Below are 19,602 nucleotides of genomic sequence, written 5' to 3'. Positions count from 1 at the left end.
CAGAGGTTATTGCACAACCATGTGCATGGACATGTGCAGACATAGCTAGAATGGCCTACTGATAAAACTCAATGACTGTGTTGAGAGCATGCCTGGTAAAGAAGAGAAGTGTGGGACCAGAAATCAATGAGCCAAAAAGTGGTGTGTTGGAAATTAGACCTAACTGGTGGACAACATAATGAGGAGCTGGTCAGTCCACTTTGAGGTCCTTAAAGAATGAGAAAAATTGGCTACTGACATCAGCTTCACCATCATGTCTGCTACTTCCACCATCTCCTGGGACCCCAAACCTTCTTTGTCCTAGTCTTGCGAGATGTCCCAGCCAGAGAGGGACCCAGATGACATTGCCACCTCCACCAGCTCCAGTTGAATCACGAACACCACAGGCGTTCACACCAAAGATTTCACACCAAGTAGCTACACAAGGGAAGTGCCAAAAAGAGGATAGATACAAAGAAATTTGGTCACCCTTTTAAATCATACTCAGAGTAGAAGGGCTCCACACCCAACAAGCCAGAGTCTTTAGCCCACGTTCTTTTAATATTAATGTGATCCTGATTAAGTAATGTACAATGTAATATGGTAATATTTTATTGCAACTTTGCCTTAAAAGAAATTTTCAAAATGGCTTTCAAAACAAATTTATTTCCTGAGTTTGGTTTTAATCTCTAGTCAGATAACAGCACATGTCAGCATTCATTCTGACATAATTTTATATTTTTTTTGTACAAAAGTTCTGATATGCCATGTCTATCTCCTCTCTGGTTTGGTTAACGTGCCATCAGAGTAGCCATATTTACTTAAGAGTTTTATTATTAAAGTGCTGCTCTATATTTCAGAAGGTGTTGCGTTCTCTAAAACTTCATTTTGCCTATTTATAAGTGAAAGTTTGGATTCTGGGGAAATTATCATAATATTTTCTATATTGTATTTTAACCATAATCTGCAAAGTCACTGCATCCCGTTGTACATAATTTCTGTTCTCCCCAGCTTTGATGCATGCCTTGGTGTTCGGAAATGTGACTGCTATAATTCAGAGGATGTACTCCAGATGGTCCCTTTATCACACAAGAACCAAGGATCTAAAGGACTTTATACGGGTCCATCACCTGCCCCAGCAGTTAAAGCAGAGGATGCTTGAATATTTCCAAACCACCTGGTCTGTCAATAATGGAATCGATTCCAATGAGGTAATAATCAAAGAGTGGCTTTCATTGGTTTCTTAGATTTGTTCTAATTGTGTTTTTTTTTTTTGTGAAGATGGTTTTATTCTGAAATTTTATGTGAAGTCACACATCAGAAAGAATGTGCATAAGGAATAAAGTTGAGTTTGTTATCCCAGAGGGAATATGTAGGTTGTTTAACTATCTGTTTGGGAATATCAGACTCCCTGAAACTACAAATTCAAATTTCAGCAGGGCCACCTATGCCCACCATTATTTGGAAGCATTGAAGTACCATTCAGCAGGGGTCTTTTTGATGATGCCCTGAAACAGAGGTGTTTCTGTCCTGCACCAAATGTTAAAGTATCCATGGCACTTTTCCTAAGAGTAGGGATTTCTTCCCTGTTCTTGCCCAGAATTACTACTTCCTTCATCCTTACCCTCTCTTCACTGTTTGCAACCTTTTGTACATAGGTGCCTGCATTTCATGGATGTTGTCTGTACAGAGGTTATGAAACATGGTTGGATCCTTTAGGCTGAAAGGAACTATTTGAATCTAAAATATACTTATTACTACTTACATATTTTTGAATGTTAACTAATTACTGAAGAAGAGTAATATGAGTGTGAAAGTTAGAGAGAGAATTCTGGTGGTTTCTTTAAATATGACTTAACTAAATTGTTTATTATTTTACTCCATAGGATATAATGACTTTCCTTGGCCTAATGCTTGTTTGAACAAACCATTCCTGTTGGACATTTCATTGTCATTAGAACATGTGTCCTTACAAAACTCAATAGCCTCCAAAAACAATATAGAAATAAATGTGAAGATTTTGGTTTCAGAACATTCCTTATGAAGTTTTCTTCAAAACACAAGGGGTGGGATTTTCACCAATGCTGAGTGACTTAGGTAAATACTGGGAGATTTTCAGAGGAACAAATGCTAGTTACTTCTTCCTATTGACTTTCAAAAAGTTACTTAAGCACTTTTTCGAAGTCTCTTCATTCCCTCCCCTTCCCCCACCCACAAAAAAAAATATCTTGTGGTACGTTGGTAGAAGAAAGGAGAACATTTCATCAATTTTTATGCCACCCCTATATGAAAAAAAACATCTGAGCAGAAACATGTACTAATTAATTTTCCTCTGCTACACTAGATCTGTTGAGAAACTGATGTAAGTGACGACAGAACCAGACTCAAAACTACAGTGGGAGCTTGCCTAAATTAGGACTGAGGAAAAACTAGGAAGAAGTATCCACCCTTTGTCTTCACCAGGGTTTTGCACCTCATTCCACCTCATCACTATCCCCCTTTCCACCTAACGCCCAATATAACATCATAGAGGGAACTCTGCAAGCGGGAACCTTATGGAAGTTTGATCCCTCATAACCACTGCCATGGGTTTTACCACAGAAGTGGGCAATATAGGCCTGAATAAGGGTTAATTAAGGATCTCAGGATCTGGACCACAGTAACAACTTTTGCAGTTAGGGTTCCTTGGGCGGGGTGGGTGTGATATTCAGGGTAAAACTCCATGATTAAAACAGCAAACACAGTTTAAATGGAAATACATTAATCGACCTTTCCCTTCCTTTGCAGCTATGATTTGCAGCTTCCTATTTAAAATGCCTATCTCCCATTCACACGATACATGATATGAACATTTTAAGAGGACTCTATTGCAGCTCAACAAAATTATCACTTTTTTCTGCTCATGCCATATAGGCCTGGCATGAATTATTTGTTTTATTTCTAGTTGGAGTCATTGTGCCTGGCATTGTTGCCACGAAGAACATACAAGCTCTACAAAATAGCCTATTTTCTTCTATCAAAAAGCTGCAAGAATTGTGTGTGGGTTTTGTGCACAAGATAAACTTGTAGTACAAATATATTTTTAATTACCAAAAAAGCCCTTGATATATTATAAATTATCCCTGAAATCAATGGGTGTAAAGACTCAGTGAGAGCTAACTAAGGACTGCAAGATTTGGCCCTCCATAATGTGTATTTTACTTTAAACATATATACATAAGAGAAAACCTAAGAATAAAGGCATTGTGTATATTGCCAGTAACTCAGATCATTTATGCAAAAAGGTAAAATAAATTATTTTACACTTAACATCAATCTCATTTTCCCTTTTTGGACAGCTTTTAAAAGACTTTCCAGATGAGCTGCGCTCAGACATCACCATGCACTTGAACAAGGAGATTCTGCAGCTGTCCCTTTTTGAGTGTGCCAGCCGTGGTTGCCTCAGGTCTCTGTCTCTGCATATCAAAACCTCCTTTTGTGCTCCTGGGGAGTACCTCCTCCGGCAGGGAGATGCCTTGCAGGCTATCTATTTTGTGTGCTCAGGTTCCATGGAAGTACTGAAAGATAGCATGGTGCTGGCAATTCTTGGTAGGTTGATGTTTAACATCTTCAAAGAAAATGAATGGTCCTCTAATGCAGACAATACTGTAAAGTTAAATGTTAACAAAGATAAACAAACATCTCCAGATAACACTTAGACCACTGCTAACTGATAAATGAGTGTGTCCTAGCAATATTGATGAGAGATGAGGCAAAACCAGGTCCCTAGATCTGCTGTACATGCAACACAAATATCCCTAAGGTTTTCATTCTGAGTTAGATTCAAGACTAGAAGGAACCTATTTTTGGTTCAGAAGAGGCCCAAGTCGCATGAGTGGTGATCTTACAATAATTCATTATTCGAGGCAAAAATCTCAAGAAAATAGCTCTCAAGATGTTGGCGCCATTAAATCTAATCCCAACCCACAGGCATAATTCAGCTTTAAACCCAAACCTAAAGTCATGGCCTAACCCTAACCCAAATCAATGTAGCACTATATACCCTGATCCATCTCTAGTAAGGCTATGGAGTTAAAAACAGTCTTATTTTTTAAGCTTATCTTTGCTATCAGCTTTCAAGGGAGCTAATAGCTAGAGCAGAGAGTGGAAATAGGTTCTATTATGGGATCAGCCACTGGTTTGCTGTATTTTCATGGACAAGTCACCTGTTAACTTCCCCATGTCTCAAGTAATTACAGTAATAGGGCCCAATCCAATACCCATTAAAGTCAATGAAAAGACTCCCATTGACTCGTGTGGATTTTGGATCAGACCCATCAGACTTATATAGTTCAGTGTTTGTAAAGCACTTTGATATCTCCAGATGAAAAGTGCTATAAGTGCAAAGTATTATTTAATGTGAGTTGTTAAACCCCTTTTGTAATTTTAGAATGTATTTAGAATGTAAGTGTCACAGCCTTGAATAGTCATACAATATAGAGACAAAACAAATATTTACTTTCTGCTTTACTTCCTATTTTTGTAGGCCTGTGTTAGACCCTTGACATTACTGATCTCTAGTCTTTATAATTGAATTTCCTTTATTTTTTTTATTATTGTATATTTAGGGGTTAGTTTTTTTAAGAAAATAACTATAATACATCTTTTGTTTGTTTTATAACCCTTTAATTCCATTAAATTGACAATCCAAGCCACTCCAGACCATTACTCATTTGTAATTAGGAAGTTTAAAAATGGCTAGCATTTATTGGATCAGCTAAACCAATGCTATAAAATAGGGTGTAGAGAAATGATAAGGTTAAATATAACAAAAGGTCAGGAGTTGCCCAGAGTGGAATTAAGGTTTCATTAATGCTTCCATTCTTAGGAATTTCTGAAAACGTTAATCAAAACATTGCACAATAGAGACAACAACAAAGGATTAGAGGATTTCTGCATGAAATTAATGAAATCATAATTAGAAAACAGAGTTATAACAGTGCGGATGAAAGTTTTATCACAGTGAATGGGAACTTCCTCAATTAAGTCTGATTAACACTTATAGCAGATGTATATACATCAAACCTAGACTGCCCTCATGAGACTATACTGTCAATGTGAAGTAATCCAGGAGATAAATTCATCATTAAAACAGTGGATTATTGTCTGGTCTAATTTATAAATTATGGCCTATAATTTTATAATTTATATTCTACTTGTAATTCCAATAGAGTGGTCTTTGAGTTTGTTGATATGTTTTCATTAGCAATACAGTACAATACAGCTAATACAACATTAGATAATTTAATACAATATAGCTATTTATTTTGGTTCCGCTTGATATAATCAGTTTGATTTATAGTTTGAATATGGGGTCTTTAAGTAAAGAAATATATTTTAATGCTGAAAGGACATGCTATATAAATATACATATTCGATTTATGTTTTAAAAGGTTAGCCAGAAATGTTTGGGGAATCATTCCATCAACCAAATGAATTTGTGAATAAGGCTGCAATGACAGAGAGATACTATCAAACAGATGTCTCCACATAAATCCACACAAGCAATTCTGTTCTCCAATCAGAAAAGAGAAGAGCTGCTTAGACTGACTTACATGATGACATCTGTTTAAATGGCAAATGTTGGTGTACCCTGCACTTGCTCATTTTATTTTTGTGATAGTTGTGTCTTCCGCATTCTATCTACAATGTTTACTCTTTAAGGTTTCACTTGAAAAGGAATATACGGTAATCTTGTAACATAAATTGTATTTTTTTCCCAGCTGGTATTATTGAATTTAAAAGTCCTAAACTTTGAGATCTAGTCCAGATGGTTTACAGATTCATCATAGTAAATGTTCACACACCTGAGGAATTTCTGATTAGTATATTTGAAAGCAGTTTTGGTAAATTCAGAATAGCTTTTTAACTAGCGTCCTTGTTTATATATACTGGGACAACTTTGCCTGCCCTCTCAGGAATATAATCAGGAAAATCTAGTCTAAAAAGCTGGTGATATCAGTCACAAAGTCAACATATCATTTTGCTTAGTTTTATATTGCTTTTGATTGAGTTGCCATTAGAACATAATGCAGTGAAATCATAGCAAAATATTTGTGTTGGTGTGGTGTTGTATCTTCTATTATGTTTACCATTCGGATCATAAACACAATTGGTCCTGATTACCATTTACACTAAGGGCACTTTACTCCATTCTTAAAATACATTTAGGGTCCTTTTATGCTGTCAGAGCAGTGTAATGTAATCTTATGTAAATGTGGATCAGTCCCTACTGGGTTTACTGTAGGAACTTGTGAAAACAGAATGTTGTAACATCTTGATCTTTATAGCAAATATGCAGGAGCAATAGAAAGCAAAACTGATCTGCTTTAAGCAACTTCTGGTTGGGGGTTGTTGTTTTTTTAAACTCTTTTAAGTTAAGTGTTCCAGTGCAATATCCATTTGGAATTACCAACTAAATGGAATTTCATATTTGAAATACTGTCTTTTACTTATATGTACAAATATTTCTGAACATTTCACCATAAAATTTCCATGCTCTCAGGATCAGTTGTGTCCTTTAATATGTGTGTGACTCAAAGGCAGTTGTGCCTATATCTGAAGGTATAATGGCTTGAGAATCAATTCGTTTTTTTTATTGACAGTCAGGAATTTTGTTCAACTAAATTCCTTGTTTTGCAACAGTACACTGGTAAGGTATACAATGACACATAGTACATTGCAAATCATTCACCAGGCAAATTCTCTAAGTAAAAAAAAATTACTTAAAAGAGCCCCTTCCTTTTTGATTATAAATACCTTTGTCAATTTTCCTCCTTTCTGACAGAGGGTCTATGAATGAGCCTCTGCTTTTGCAGACACAAAATTGCACCTGTCACTAATTGCTGCAAACACTTATATTTGTATAGCTAATTACTATATTGCTCCCTTCAAGAAGGTAGTTACACATCTGGAGATTAGCATTTGTACCTTCCACCAATTGTAGATGCAGATGTAATATTGCACCTGCAAAAATCGAGAAAGCTTTTAAATATCAGATCATGGATGTCTTTAAAATGTTAGGAATGAAATTGTGTAGTAGCAGCAGCAGGCTTTTAAGTTTTAGCAGTTAATGTTAAATGGCCCTCTGTTTCAACAGAAGAGTCAAGTATTTATTCTTTTGAAATAACTTGCATATTTTCCTTTAGGTAAAGGAGATTTAATTGGAGCAAACCTCTCAATTAAGGACCAAGTTATTAAAACAAACGCAGATGTTAAAGCTCTAACCTACTGTGACCTCCAATGCATTATCCTCAAAGGACTCTTTGAAGTGCTCGATCTTTACCCGGAGTATGCTCACAAATTTGTAGAAGACATTCAGCATGATCTCACATACAATCTGCGAGAAGGCCATGAAAGTGATGTAAGTATCGTTAAGCTATCTGCAGTGTTGGTTAGCTTTAAAGATGATTCTCGTACTTAGGTGGTTTAGATTATTACAGTAAAATAAGGGTTTATTGTTCATTTTAAAATGACTACTCGTTATGCTTGACGTGATAATTCAGTCATTAACCACATGAATTATTGATTGGGTAATCCCAACATGACCTCTTTTCCTCACTTGTCTTTGTGAAAACATTATTTATGAATGATTCCTTTTGAGTGGATTTTGTCCTCTTCTGCTTACATTTAACACTTATTTGCTATCGTATAAAATATGTATCCAAAGATGTACTCGAGTTACAGCTCCTATAGATCCTGAAATGCCAGGTTAATGAACATTAAATTCATAGCTCACTGAATTCTCCATTTCACATTTAAAAATTTTCAGTGCTACCCAGGCTTGAAATGAGCTCTTATGTGAACGACTATTTTTCAAAGCAGTGCAAATAAATATATTTTGCTGTTTAATCCAGGACTTCATAGGTATGTGACTATGCAGAAAATCAGTATGTTGTACAACCTGTGCTTGCAATGAAGAAGCTAAGGACATTGCTAAGGACCACAAAATGGATTGACCAAAACCCTTTATAGTTTGCTACACAATTTCAGTTATACTAACAGTTTAATAATTAAAACATTTGGAGACAACTCGCCTTTTGTGGTTCAACATATAAGTGTATAAAATCTCCTAGGTAAGAGGAAGTGTTTATCTGAGTCTAAATAACCACAAAACCAAGTACACTAGGTAGAAAATAGTGATGGACAAAGTTCAAGAGATTCAAAGGTTTTGTTCACTTAAGCGTTCATAAAGTTAGGTGTTTATCTGAATTTCTCTGATTTTGTGAGGCTTCACAGTGACTCCATAGAATGAAGCCTGAGGTAACCTAAAGCACGTGACTCGGGATCAGGAGATCTGGGTCTTAGTCCAAATATTTCCATAGATATCTGCATGAACTATACTATGTGGACAAACAGACTCATCCACCCAATCCCATAGCAGCTCTCAGGCATGTGGATTGTGGCAGCTATTGCACAGTACAGGGGAAGAAGGGGATGTGGCCTACTGCTCAACTATTTCATGGGGCCAGGGACCAATGGATGCACAGTGTATGGACCCAAACAGTATCATGTCCTCATCCTGCCCATATCCACTGCCTGCACAGAAAGTCCCTGTGGAGCTCAGTTCTGCAGCATGTTAGCCTGTGCATGGCATAGCCTGCGATAAGACAGCTTTATGCCCTAAAGCAAGGGAGAACTTTGGACCAGGGTTTCTCTCTAGCAGTGCTGATTGTCAATGTTGTATTTTGACAATATTTAAACTTCATATCTAGGCATGCCCAAGAACTTGTGCCCTAAAATGCATTGTGCTCTCTCATCCCTGCAGCTCCTGGGAAGCCCCAGAACTCATTGTGACTAAGACAGCAACTGAGCCAGCATATTATGGCCAAATGTTTGCTGCAAACGGTAGAAGAATGTTAGCAAAGTGAAGCCAACAGGCCTCTTGAGGGTTGGGGAGGAGTTTGAGATACCATCTCAATCTAGAAAAGGGAATTGGGTTCACTTCAAGATTGTGGCTGAAATTTGGGCTTTCCTCTTCTTTCGTGTACGGGTTCACACATCCCTATATAAAAATATTTCACACTTTTCAGTATACTGGCAAGTTTGTAAATTATTATACATATTGTATCCATATAACCCTATTAAAGCCCTATCAAATTAGGCACAATCCATTTCTCCTTTGAGGTGATGGGGTGGTAGACAGGTTCTTCTTCCCACCCCCGTCCTCACCTGGCCCCCACTGAAAGCCAGCACACCCTCTCACCCCCTTCTGGGTGATGTGTTTCCCTCAGTATTCTCAGAAGGAGCATCCAAGAGCAGTGCTTATAGGCATGATCTCACAGCCTCAACCAATTGGTGTTTTCTGTGCTACAATGTCATTGCAAGAGTAATGCTTATGATAATGGAATTCAACGCATTGTTGGATGTATCAAGATTTCTTTTCCGTCCTTCTAAATAAATACTGTTTTCCAAGCAGGTTTAAAATGTAATGATACCTCCAGAACTTTATGGGAAATTTTAGTTTTGTAGGATTTTCTCCTTCTTCGTTTAGAGGATCCTTAATTTATTTGAACCAGTCACTTCTTTTGTTACCTTATTATTTTCTCTTTCTCTCTCTTCCCCTATGTTTTACATGATGGAAAATTTGGTACTCATAAAAACTGAGTTTGATGCTCATGAAAGTGGATTAATAGCAGTACTCAGAGCCAGGCATACTGCTGGCAAGAGTAGCCTGACTTTTCCCATGATGACTTGCCAGTGTATCTCAATCCTGACTGACAACATATGCACCATCATGAAGCACACCTGAAGAAAAGTCCACCAATTCTCTCAGATGACTGAACTTACTTTTACTTATAACTAGAATTGGGTGAATTTTTTTTTGAGCACTGTAAATTTGCCATAAATGTATTTTTTAGGAATTTGGGTTAAATTTGGCAAAGACTTTCAGCTGGGGGAAAAAAAGTCAGAAATGCCGGGATGGGTTTGGTTTTTTTCAACATTTTCAGGATAAACCGTTTCGACACATCCTTTCAAAATGACATTTTGCAAATGAAATGTCAATTTGAAACATTTGTTCAGAAAATGTCCATTTGAAACAACTTTTGAAATGTTTCGTTCACTCGAACAAATTTTTTTTTGTCATTTTGGCAGGAAAAAACAAAACAAATTCAGTTCCAGTTTGCAAGGAACCAGGTTTTTTTTTTTTTTTTCTGGTTTGGCCACTGAAAAATCTGTTAGTTTGATCCCTTAGGGAATTAGACCTGTGGGGAAATCTTTCAGTCTGTACCAGGAAGCCAGGTGGGATGGATCCCAAGAGGAGGAGATGGGTGGTGGTGGTCGGGGACTCCCTCCTAAGGGGGATGGAGTCATCCATCTGCCATCCAGACCAGGAAACTCGAGAAGTGTGCTGTTTGCCTGAAGCTACAATTCAGGATGTGACGGAGTTTCTGCTGAGACTCATCAAGCCCTTCCAAGAATGACCTGGAGCAGGTCACTGCAGACTACGTGGCTCTGGGAAGAAGGATAAAGAAGTTTGAGGCGCAAGTCGTGTTCTCATCCATCCTCCCCTTGAAGGAAAAGGTCCAGGTAGGGACCATCAAATTGTGGAGATAAATGCGTAGTTGCACAGGTAGTGTTGGAGACCGGGCTTTGGATTCTTCAATCAGGTGATGCTGTTCCAGGAAGGAGGATTGCTAGGAAGACATGGAATCCACCTAACAAAGAGCGGGAAGAGCATCTTCGCAGGCAGGCTTGCTAACCTAGTGAGGAGGGCTTTAAACTAGTTTCGCCGGGGGATGGAGACCTAAGCCCAGAGGTAAGTGGGGAAGTGGGATACTAGGAGGAAACAGAAGGAGGAGGGTGCAACTGGGAAGGCCTCCTGATTCATACTGAGAAATTAGGGCAATCGGCTAGTTATCTTAGGTGCCTGTACAGAAACGCAGGAACAAGCAGGAAGAATTGGAGGTCCTGGCACAGTTGAGGAACTATGATGTGATTGAAATAACAGACTTGGTGGGGTAACTCACATGACTGGAGCACTGTCATGGATGGGTATAAACTGTTCAGGAAGGACAAGTGGGAGAGAAAAGGTGGAGGAGTTGCACTGTACGTAAGAGAGCAGTATGATTGCTCAGAGCTCCAGTATGAAACTGTTGAGTGTCTTCGGGTTAAGTTTAAAGGCGAAAGCAATGAGGGTGTTATTGTGGTGGGCGTCTGCTGTAGACCACCAGACCAGGAGGATGAGGTAGACTAGGCTTTCTTCAGACAGCTAACAGAAGTTTCCAGATTACAGGCCCTGGTTCTCATGGGGGACTTCAATCACCCTGACGTCTGCTGGGAGAGCAATACAGCAGACAATCCAGGAAGTTTTTGGAGAGTGTTGGGGACAAATTCCTGGTGCAAGTGCTGGAGGAACCAACTAAGGGCCATGCTTCTCTTGGCCACCTGCTCACAAACAGGGAATAATTGGTAGGGGACATAGAAGTGGGTGGCAACCTGGGCAGCAGTGACCATGAGATGGACGAGTTCAGGATTGTGACAAAAGGAAGAAAGGAGAGCAGCAGAATACAGACCCTGGACTTCAGAAAAGCAGACTTTGACTCCCTCAGGGAACTGATGGGCAGGATCCCCTGGGAGGCTAATATGAGGGGGAAAGGAGTCCAGGAGAGCTGGCTCTATTTTAAAGAAGCCTTATTGAGGGTGCAGGAACAAACTTTCCCGATGTGCAGAAAGAATAGCAAATATGGTAGGCAACTAGCTTAGCTTAACAGAGAAATCTTCGGTGAGCTTAAACACAAAAAGGAAACTTACAAGAAATGGAAACTTGGACAGATGACTAGGGAGGAGTATAAAAATATTGCTTGAGTATGCAGGGGTGTAATCAGGAAGGCCAAAGGACAATCGGAGTTGCAGCTAGCAAGAGATGTGAAGGGCAACAAGAAGGGTTTCTACAGGTATGTTAGCAACCAGAAGGAGGTCAGAGAAAGTGTGGGACCCTTAGTGAATGGGGGAGGCAACCTAGTGACAAATGATGTGGAAAAAGCTGAAGTACTCAATGCTCTTTTTTGCCTCGGTCTTCACAGACAAGGTCAGTTCCCAGACTGCTGCACTGGGCAGCACAGTATGGGGAGGAGGTGAGAAGCCCTCAGTGGTGAAAGAACAGGTTAATGACTATTTAGAAAAGCTGGACATACACAAGTCTATGGGGCCAGATGCAATGCATCCGAGGGTCCTGAGGGAGTTAGCTGATGTGATTGCAGAGCCATTAGCCATTATCTTTGTAAACCCATGGCGATCAGGGAAGGTCCTGGATGATTGGAAAAGGGCAAATCTAGTGCCCATCTTTAAAAAAGAGAAGAAGGAGAATCTCAGCTTCACCTCAGTCCCTGGAAAAATCATGGAGCAGGTATTCAAGAAAGCATTTGGAGGAGAGGAAGGTGATCGAGAACAGGCAACGTGGATTCACCAAGGGAAAGTCATGCCTGACCAACCTGATCGCCTTCTATGATGAGATAACTGGCTCTGTGGATATGGGAAAAGCGGTGAACGTGATATACCTTGACTTTAGTAAAGCTTTTGATATGGTCTCCCACAGTATTCTTGCCAGCAAGTTAAATTAGTATGGGTTGGATGAATGGAGTGTAAGGTGGATAGAAAGCTGGCTAGGTTGTCAGGCTCAACAGGTAATGATTAATGGCTTGATGTCTAGTTGGCAGCTAGTATCAAGCGGAGTGCCCCAGGAGTTGGTTCTGGGGCCGGTTTTGTTCAACATCTTCATTAATGGATGATGGAATGGATTGCACCCTCAGCAAGATCATGGATGACACTAAGCTGGAGGAGAGGTAGCTTTGCTGCAGGGTAAGGATAGGGTCCAGACTTACCTAGACAAATTGGAGGATTGGGCCAAAAGAAATCTGATGAGGTTCAACAAGGATAAGTGCAGAGTCCTGCACTTACGACGGAAGAATCCCATGCACTGCTACAGGCTCGGGACTGACTGGCTAAATGCCCGTTCTTCAGAAAAGAACCTGGGGATTACAGTGGACGAGAAGCTGGATATGAGTCAACAGTGTGCCCCTGTTGCCAAGAAGGCTAATGGCATATTGGGCTGCATTAGTAGGAGTGTTGCCAGTAGATAGAGGGAAGTGATTATTCCAATTTTATTTGGCACTGGTGAGGCCACATCTGGAGTACTGCGTCCAGTTTTGGGCCCCCCACTAGAGAAAGTATGTGGACAAATTGGAGAGAGTCCAGTGGAGGGCAACAAAAATTATTAGGGGGCTGGGGCACATGACTTACGAGGAGAGGCTGAGGGAAATGGGCTTATGTAGTCTACAGAAAAGAAGGGTGAGGAGGGATTTGATAGCAGTCTTCAACTACCTGAAGGGGGGTTACAAAGAGAATGGAGCTAGGCTGTTCTCAGTGGTGGCACATGACAGAACAAGGAGCAATGGTCTCAAGTTGTAGTGGGGGAGGTCTAGGTTGGATATTGGGAAAAATTATTTCACTAGGAGGGTGGTGAAGCACTGGAATGGATTACCTAGGGAGGTGGTGGAATCTCCATCCTTAGAGGTTTTTAAGGCCCAGCTTGACAAAGCCCTGGGTGGAATGATTTAGTTAGGGTTAGTCCTGCTTTGAGCAGGGGGTTGGACTAGATGATCTCCTGAGGTCTCTTCCAACCCTAATCTTCTATGATTCTATGGGTCTACAGAAAGTCCTAGCCAGATGCTCTTCAGTGAGGCAGAGAGAAAGTAGCATTAGGGGTAATTCTGCTTATTTAGAATTAGAAGAAAGTGACTCTCCTTGTCATGTAACAGTGATTAAAAAAAATTTTGAGACAAAGCAGCACCAGTATGACCCTCTAAATGATTCGTACTGCATGGAGATATTTTAATTATGCTTAAGTTTTGTGTAGTGCAATAGGTACCATGGAAAACTTCTTACCCTCTGACTGTGCACAATATGTTTGTTTAAAGGGGATCATCTAAATTTGGATCCACATCTCCTGAGATAGAAAGCTAGTGCATTAAACGAGTACCTTGAAGATTAACAGGTTGTAGATATTTTTTGGATGTAACTATGAGCTGTGATAATCAATAAGGAGTGCTGCCAGGAAACCTTTAAAATTAGCCAGGAGTAATAATTCCCAAGAAATGTTAATTTATCAGAAACTAATTTGCTTTTTAAAAAAAGGCTTGATATACTGTAAATATTTAGATAAGCAGAGTCAAACCAGTTGCAGTCTTGAATCTCATGTGGAAATTGATAAGAATGGGCAAAATATTTTTGCAACTCTGAAGATAAATCAGTCATCACTCTGACTCTGTAATAATTCTGCGCTTTCAGCAAATTATCACATTTAATAACACTTTATGCTTGCTTAGTGCTCCTGGGTGGCCCTACTAAGAAAATGATTACGCTCTACCCATTTAGGCTACTTGAAATCAAAGTGTTGTTTCACTGTGTACCTAAGTAAATAAGCTTTCCAGGGTTACTTTTACTCATCCAATGTTGGTCTTGCTGTCCATCTGTTTTTCTTGCACCCGATATCAGATGTAGCAAGAGAGAGCAGATGAGAACTCCGGAGCAATCTCAGTGCATATAGAAGAGAATTTGGTTTCAAAGACTGCCTTTAATACTCAAGGCTGAATGATGTTCTCACAGAAAATCTGAGGCTAGGGAGTACCAGTGGATTGTCGAAATGACCAGTCAGGCTTTTAACTGGCTCAATTTAGGTACCATACATCCCATCTCACTAGTGGGATACATAAGGGCAAACCATTGCCCTTGTACACAGCCCCATTGACTTCGGTGGGATTCCACAAAGGTATAAGCAGTTGCAGGGTTGTGGTCCAAGCGAGGCGTTTACCTGAGCATACCTCTATGGTGGAATGGACCAGACTACCAAGTAGTGAATATCTCTATTAGAGAAGACCAGTAAACAGGAAAGATAAATTTGTCCTGTTCATGGTATTCTGTAGACTGAGTGTTCCATGTTAGGTTTGTTTGGCCATTCTCATCTTAATGGTGTATTTTTATCCTGTGTAAATCTCCTGTATAATTTTAACTGTATTCTTTATCATTCCAAATTTCCCAAGCACTGCTTTTGATCCTGGCAAAGAGGAGTGTATGTGCTTCTGTTCATAAGTTTTTATCATTACAAATAGACCCAATCCAATCCTCAGTTTTACATGTGAAGCCCTTTGGTGTGATTGCTGAAACTAAGGGCTGAATTTGGTCTAGTAAGTGAAGAGCAGTTTTAATGCATCTCATAACTATTTTATTGTTAATGACTCTTCACTGGTCTTGCTTTATCACATAATTCCATATATCTGCATACAACCGAAATCATGAACTAAGGGAATTATTTATTTAGTAAAACCTGCCCTATTAAATTTGGTTAAAAATGACTTTGGGCAAGATTTCCAAAAGGGACTGGTGATTTTTGGTGCCTTGGTTTCTACCTGAGACACTTTTTAAGTAGGTTTAATTTTCAGAGGGTGGGTGATTGGCACGTTCAGAAAACCAGGCCATTTTAAAGTCACTCTAGCCCAGGGATCAGCAGCCTTTGGCATGCGGCCTGCCAGGGTAAGCCCCTGGTGGGCTGGGCCAGTTTGTTTACCTGCCATGTCTGCAGGTTCAGCAGATCGCGGCTCCCACTGGCTCCAGGCCAATGGGGGCTGCAGGAAGTGGCTCGGGCTGAGGGATGTGCTGGCTGCTGCTTCCTGCAGCCCCATTGGCCTGGGACGGTGAACCACAGCCAGTCGGAGCTGCGATCGGCCGAACCTGCAAACGCAGCAGGTAAACAAACATTCCTGGACTTCCAGTGGCTTTCCCTGGCAGGCCGCGTGCCAAAGGTTGCCGATCCCTGCTCTAGCCGGGTCATAAAAATTAAGGGAAGAGTAACCAGCTTTCTGTATACAGTGCTATAAAATCCCTCCTGGCCAGAGGCAAAACCCTTTCACCTGTAAAGGGTTAAGAAGCTAAGATAACCTTGCTGGCACCTGACCAAAATGACCAATGAGGAGACAAGATACTTTCAGATTGGAAGCGGGGGGAAACAAAGGGTCTGTCTGTCTGTGTGATGCTTTTGCCAGGAACAGATCAGGAGTGCAGTCTCAGAAACTCTGTTAAGTTAGGAAGTAATCTAGCTAGAAATGTGTTAGAATTCCTTTTGTTTAATGGCTGGTAAAATACTCTGTGCTGAATGGAATGTATATTCCTGTTTCTGTGTCTTTTTGTAACTTAAGGTTTTGCCTAGCGGGATTCTCTATGTTTTGAATCTGCCTGCCTGTGAGATTATCTTCCGTTCTAATCTTAGAGTGTTTCTTTTATCTTTGTTTTGTTCTTCTAATAAAGTTCTGTTTTTTAAGAATCTGATCGGGTTCTTAGGGTCCTAAGAAACCCAAGTTGGTCTGTGCTCAACTTGTTTATTCTCAAGCCTTCCCAGGAAAGGGGGTGTAAGGGCTTCGGGGGATATTTTGGGGAAGACGTCTCCCAGTGGGCTCTTTCCCTGTTCTTTGTTTAACACGCTTGGTGGTGGGAGCATAGGGTTCAAGGAAAAGGCAAGTTGGGGAAGTTTTTAACCTAAGCTGGTAAGAATAAGCTTAGGGGGTCTTTCGTGCAGGTCCCCACATCTGTACCCTAGAGTTCAGAATGGGGAAGGAACTTTGACAAGCTGGATAACCAAAAATTGGAGGCACCCAACACCATTAGTCTATTATGAAAATCTTGGTCTTTTTACCTGTCAGAACTATCCTCCATGTATTATAATATATGTGGCTGACAGTCTTATGGACAAAATAACTCTTAATCCATGAGAGTGATTTTCATGATTTTAGGATATTTAGAATGGGGAACAATAAAGCTAAGCATCCCGTTCTCCCCCTCCCCCCATGCCCATTCCCTCACAGAACCACACTAGATGAAAATATAATCAAGAAAAGAGGATGGCTGAGATAAAAACAGAAAATAATCTGAAAAACAAGTGTACCAACCAGCATGAAATAAAATTCAGCAAAGAAACTTCTACAACACCCTTTTCCCCCAAGCAGCTGGTGCTAATGACCAAGAGATTATTTCCTTCTATGGAAGATAAAAGAGCAGTCATTGAGGAAGCAGCAGAGGATTGTCTCTGAGAAATGAAAGATGTATAATAGGATCTCCCACATTTTCAAGTAGAAAGTGTAGCCTTCCCATTATGGAAGGGCTGAAAACGTAGCTTGAACAATCCAGGAAGAAAATCCAAAAAAACTCCTAAATATAAGAAATAGAAACCACAACACTATCTCAGCCTCTAAGGAGAGAGAGAGAAATGGAGAGCTATAGAAATGGGGAGATAAAGGCCTCAATGGGTTCTGCTGATATTGCTAGAAACAACAATCCTCAAGTGGCTTGCGATGTTATCAGAACCCAGCCTGTTCTAGCAGGGTCATTGTGTCCTCCTTTTATGTATTCTTGGCAAAGCAAAATTTTAACTAAAAAAGTGTCTTTACAAAAATGGTATATATTCTGCCCCTCTGTTTTCTTTGCTAGATTATTAGGTATTTGCTAGTGAAAGAGAAACTTGTAAATGTTTTTAAGCATATGTAATAATTTTAAGACAGCTAGGAACTTCTCATTGGTTAGCGGGAACTGTGGCATTAGACATAAATCAGGCCATCATTCACTTCAGTTAAATTATTTCATAGCTAAAATCAAATTGTCATGTGACAGAGATTTTCTGTGTCTTCTATGTACTGTCCATAGACTTTATATAGAGCAGAGTACTATCTAAGTCAGATACTTGGCCATTTCTCAAGCTTTAATGAAGTCCCAAAGGAAAATAAGAACCAGTTTGGAAAGCATGTGTTCTCTGTCTTTGATTCAGCAGGGCATTATCAATATGTGTCACATTGTGAAGGGAAAGATGGCTTGCTTGAGAACTTAGAAATCTATTTTTGCAGACAGGATATTTAATTAATATGAATCCATTTCTTTTGTAGCACTAAAAATACCATCCTGTCTTTCATGGAGAGCTTTTTCCTCAAGATTGGCAGAGTTTACTGTTTAAAACGAAAATTCTGGGTCTGTGAAAAAGAGAGAAGGATTGGGGCTGTACAGTGTTACCACAAAATATATTATACACAATAATAAAGATTGTAGATTCAGAACAGAAAAGCAGTAGATTCCTTCTCTGTCAGGAACATCACATCTCAGTGTAGTAAAGTTAGTAAAGTTTGCCAGTGGCATAAATAAATCTGAATCTGAGAAGGAGTAAAGCAACGTATTTATGCAGAAAAGAAAAATAACTATAAGATGTGCATAGCCAGTGCTCTTAGAAAGAATGCCTAATTCTCTGCTTTCTGAGAAACTGGCATCTTATTTGTAGGGTACGTTAACCTTTAACGGTTAGTTTCCCCAAAGTATCAAGTTCCAGTGGTATTCTTTTGTCATAAACTTCAACCTCCTGAAAATTTAAAAGCTCTTTCAGAACTGAGAGCGGTGGACGGGTAGGCAGGCAGTCATTTTATTTATCATGTAACCAAACATGTTGGTCAAACTATTGTTCTTTGAAAATCAGTATGGCAAAGGATCTGCTTTGTGCTACTGTTGTGTTCTTCCAACACAATTATCCACCATAGTAGTTGAAGATTGTGCAGCTCTTCCCACTTTCTGATATTTCAGTTTCACTTAATAAGCTTAATAGAATGATTGTCATCAGAGTCATTAGTGTTTCTGTTCACTTGATCTACTGATCTCCCTGCCCTTGTGATCAATATGGAAGAAGTTAGATGGGATAACATTGCTTTTCTGGAAGAACTGAAAACATCAAAACCTACAGTTCAAAATAAAACTGCTTATGAGCCACATCTCTGTAGTGTAAAACAGATGTCTTATCTTGGAAATTAAAGCCTCTGAGGTCTCTCCTCTCGAACACACCAGTCCAATCCAGCAAAGCACTTGAGCACGTATTTAAATTTAAGCACAAGTGGTACCTGCTGGCCACCAATGCCTTATCCATATGCCAGGTCGCCTCCTTGGGATACTCCTCGTTCCTTGAGGTCTCACTCCTTGACCTGCTGTGGGGCAAGATCACCAATCCCAACAATGGCTCCCACTCCCAAACCATCTCAACTGCAACCAACCACTGAACTCGTTTGTCCTGGACCTCCAGGGCCGTTCTGACTAGATCCTGTGGTGCAAGAACGGGACCCATTGTTGGTGCAGCAAACTGCCTCCTCATCCTGCCAATTGATTCTACTGTACTGGAATCTCCCTCTCCTTTAGAGGCCTTTAAGGCTTACCGAGACCTCTTAAGGCATATGGCTGCTACCTTGGGTATCCAGGCAGAATTCCCGCAGAAGAATACACATAAGCTGTTGGACATTCTCCACTTATCAGCTCCAGGGACAGAAGGCCTCCCACATAAAAGCCCTCCAGCAGATTCAGTCTCTACTAGTTCTGGAGGTTGTAGAGGAGGTCCCCGGGCAGCGTCAGGGACAGCGGTTCTACTCCCAGTATTTCCTGGTTCCCAAGCCCAAGGGAGAGATGGTGCTTTTCTGGAGCATGCAAAGGCCCTCTGGAATACTCCAGCTTAATTGCCTCCCACATAAGTGTTCAGAGAAACAGTACTTCATTCCCAAGCAAGGTACTGAGGAC

At 40.1% G+C, this 19,602-nt stretch overlaps 1 protein-coding gene across 2 annotated transcripts in view; it reads left to right on the top strand.

Moving 5' to 3' along the window:
- The window catches only part of KCNH8 (potassium voltage-gated channel subfamily H member 8), a 388,105-nt gene that overhangs the window by 320,098 nt on the left and 48,405 nt on the right, over nt 1-19,602 (top strand). For both annotated transcript variants that reach the window (XM_073333523.1, XM_073333524.1), the window contains exons 9-11: nt 991-1,190; nt 3,318-3,567; nt 7,167-7,381. In XM_073333523.1, the coding sequence (XP_073189624.1) occupies nt 991-1,190; nt 3,318-3,567; nt 7,167-7,381 (665 nt within the window). The remainder of the gene's footprint in view (nt 1-990; nt 1,191-3,317; nt 3,568-7,166; nt 7,382-19,602) is intronic.

Source organism: Lepidochelys kempii, chromosome 2 (assembly GCF_965140265.1).
Source record: "Lepidochelys kempii isolate rLepKem1 chromosome 2, rLepKem1.hap2, whole genome shotgun sequence".
Taxonomy (NCBI): domain Eukaryota; kingdom Metazoa; phylum Chordata; order Testudines; family Cheloniidae; genus Lepidochelys; species Lepidochelys kempii.
Note: the sequence above shows the minus strand (reverse complement) of the source record. Positions and strands in the feature narration are given on the sequence as shown.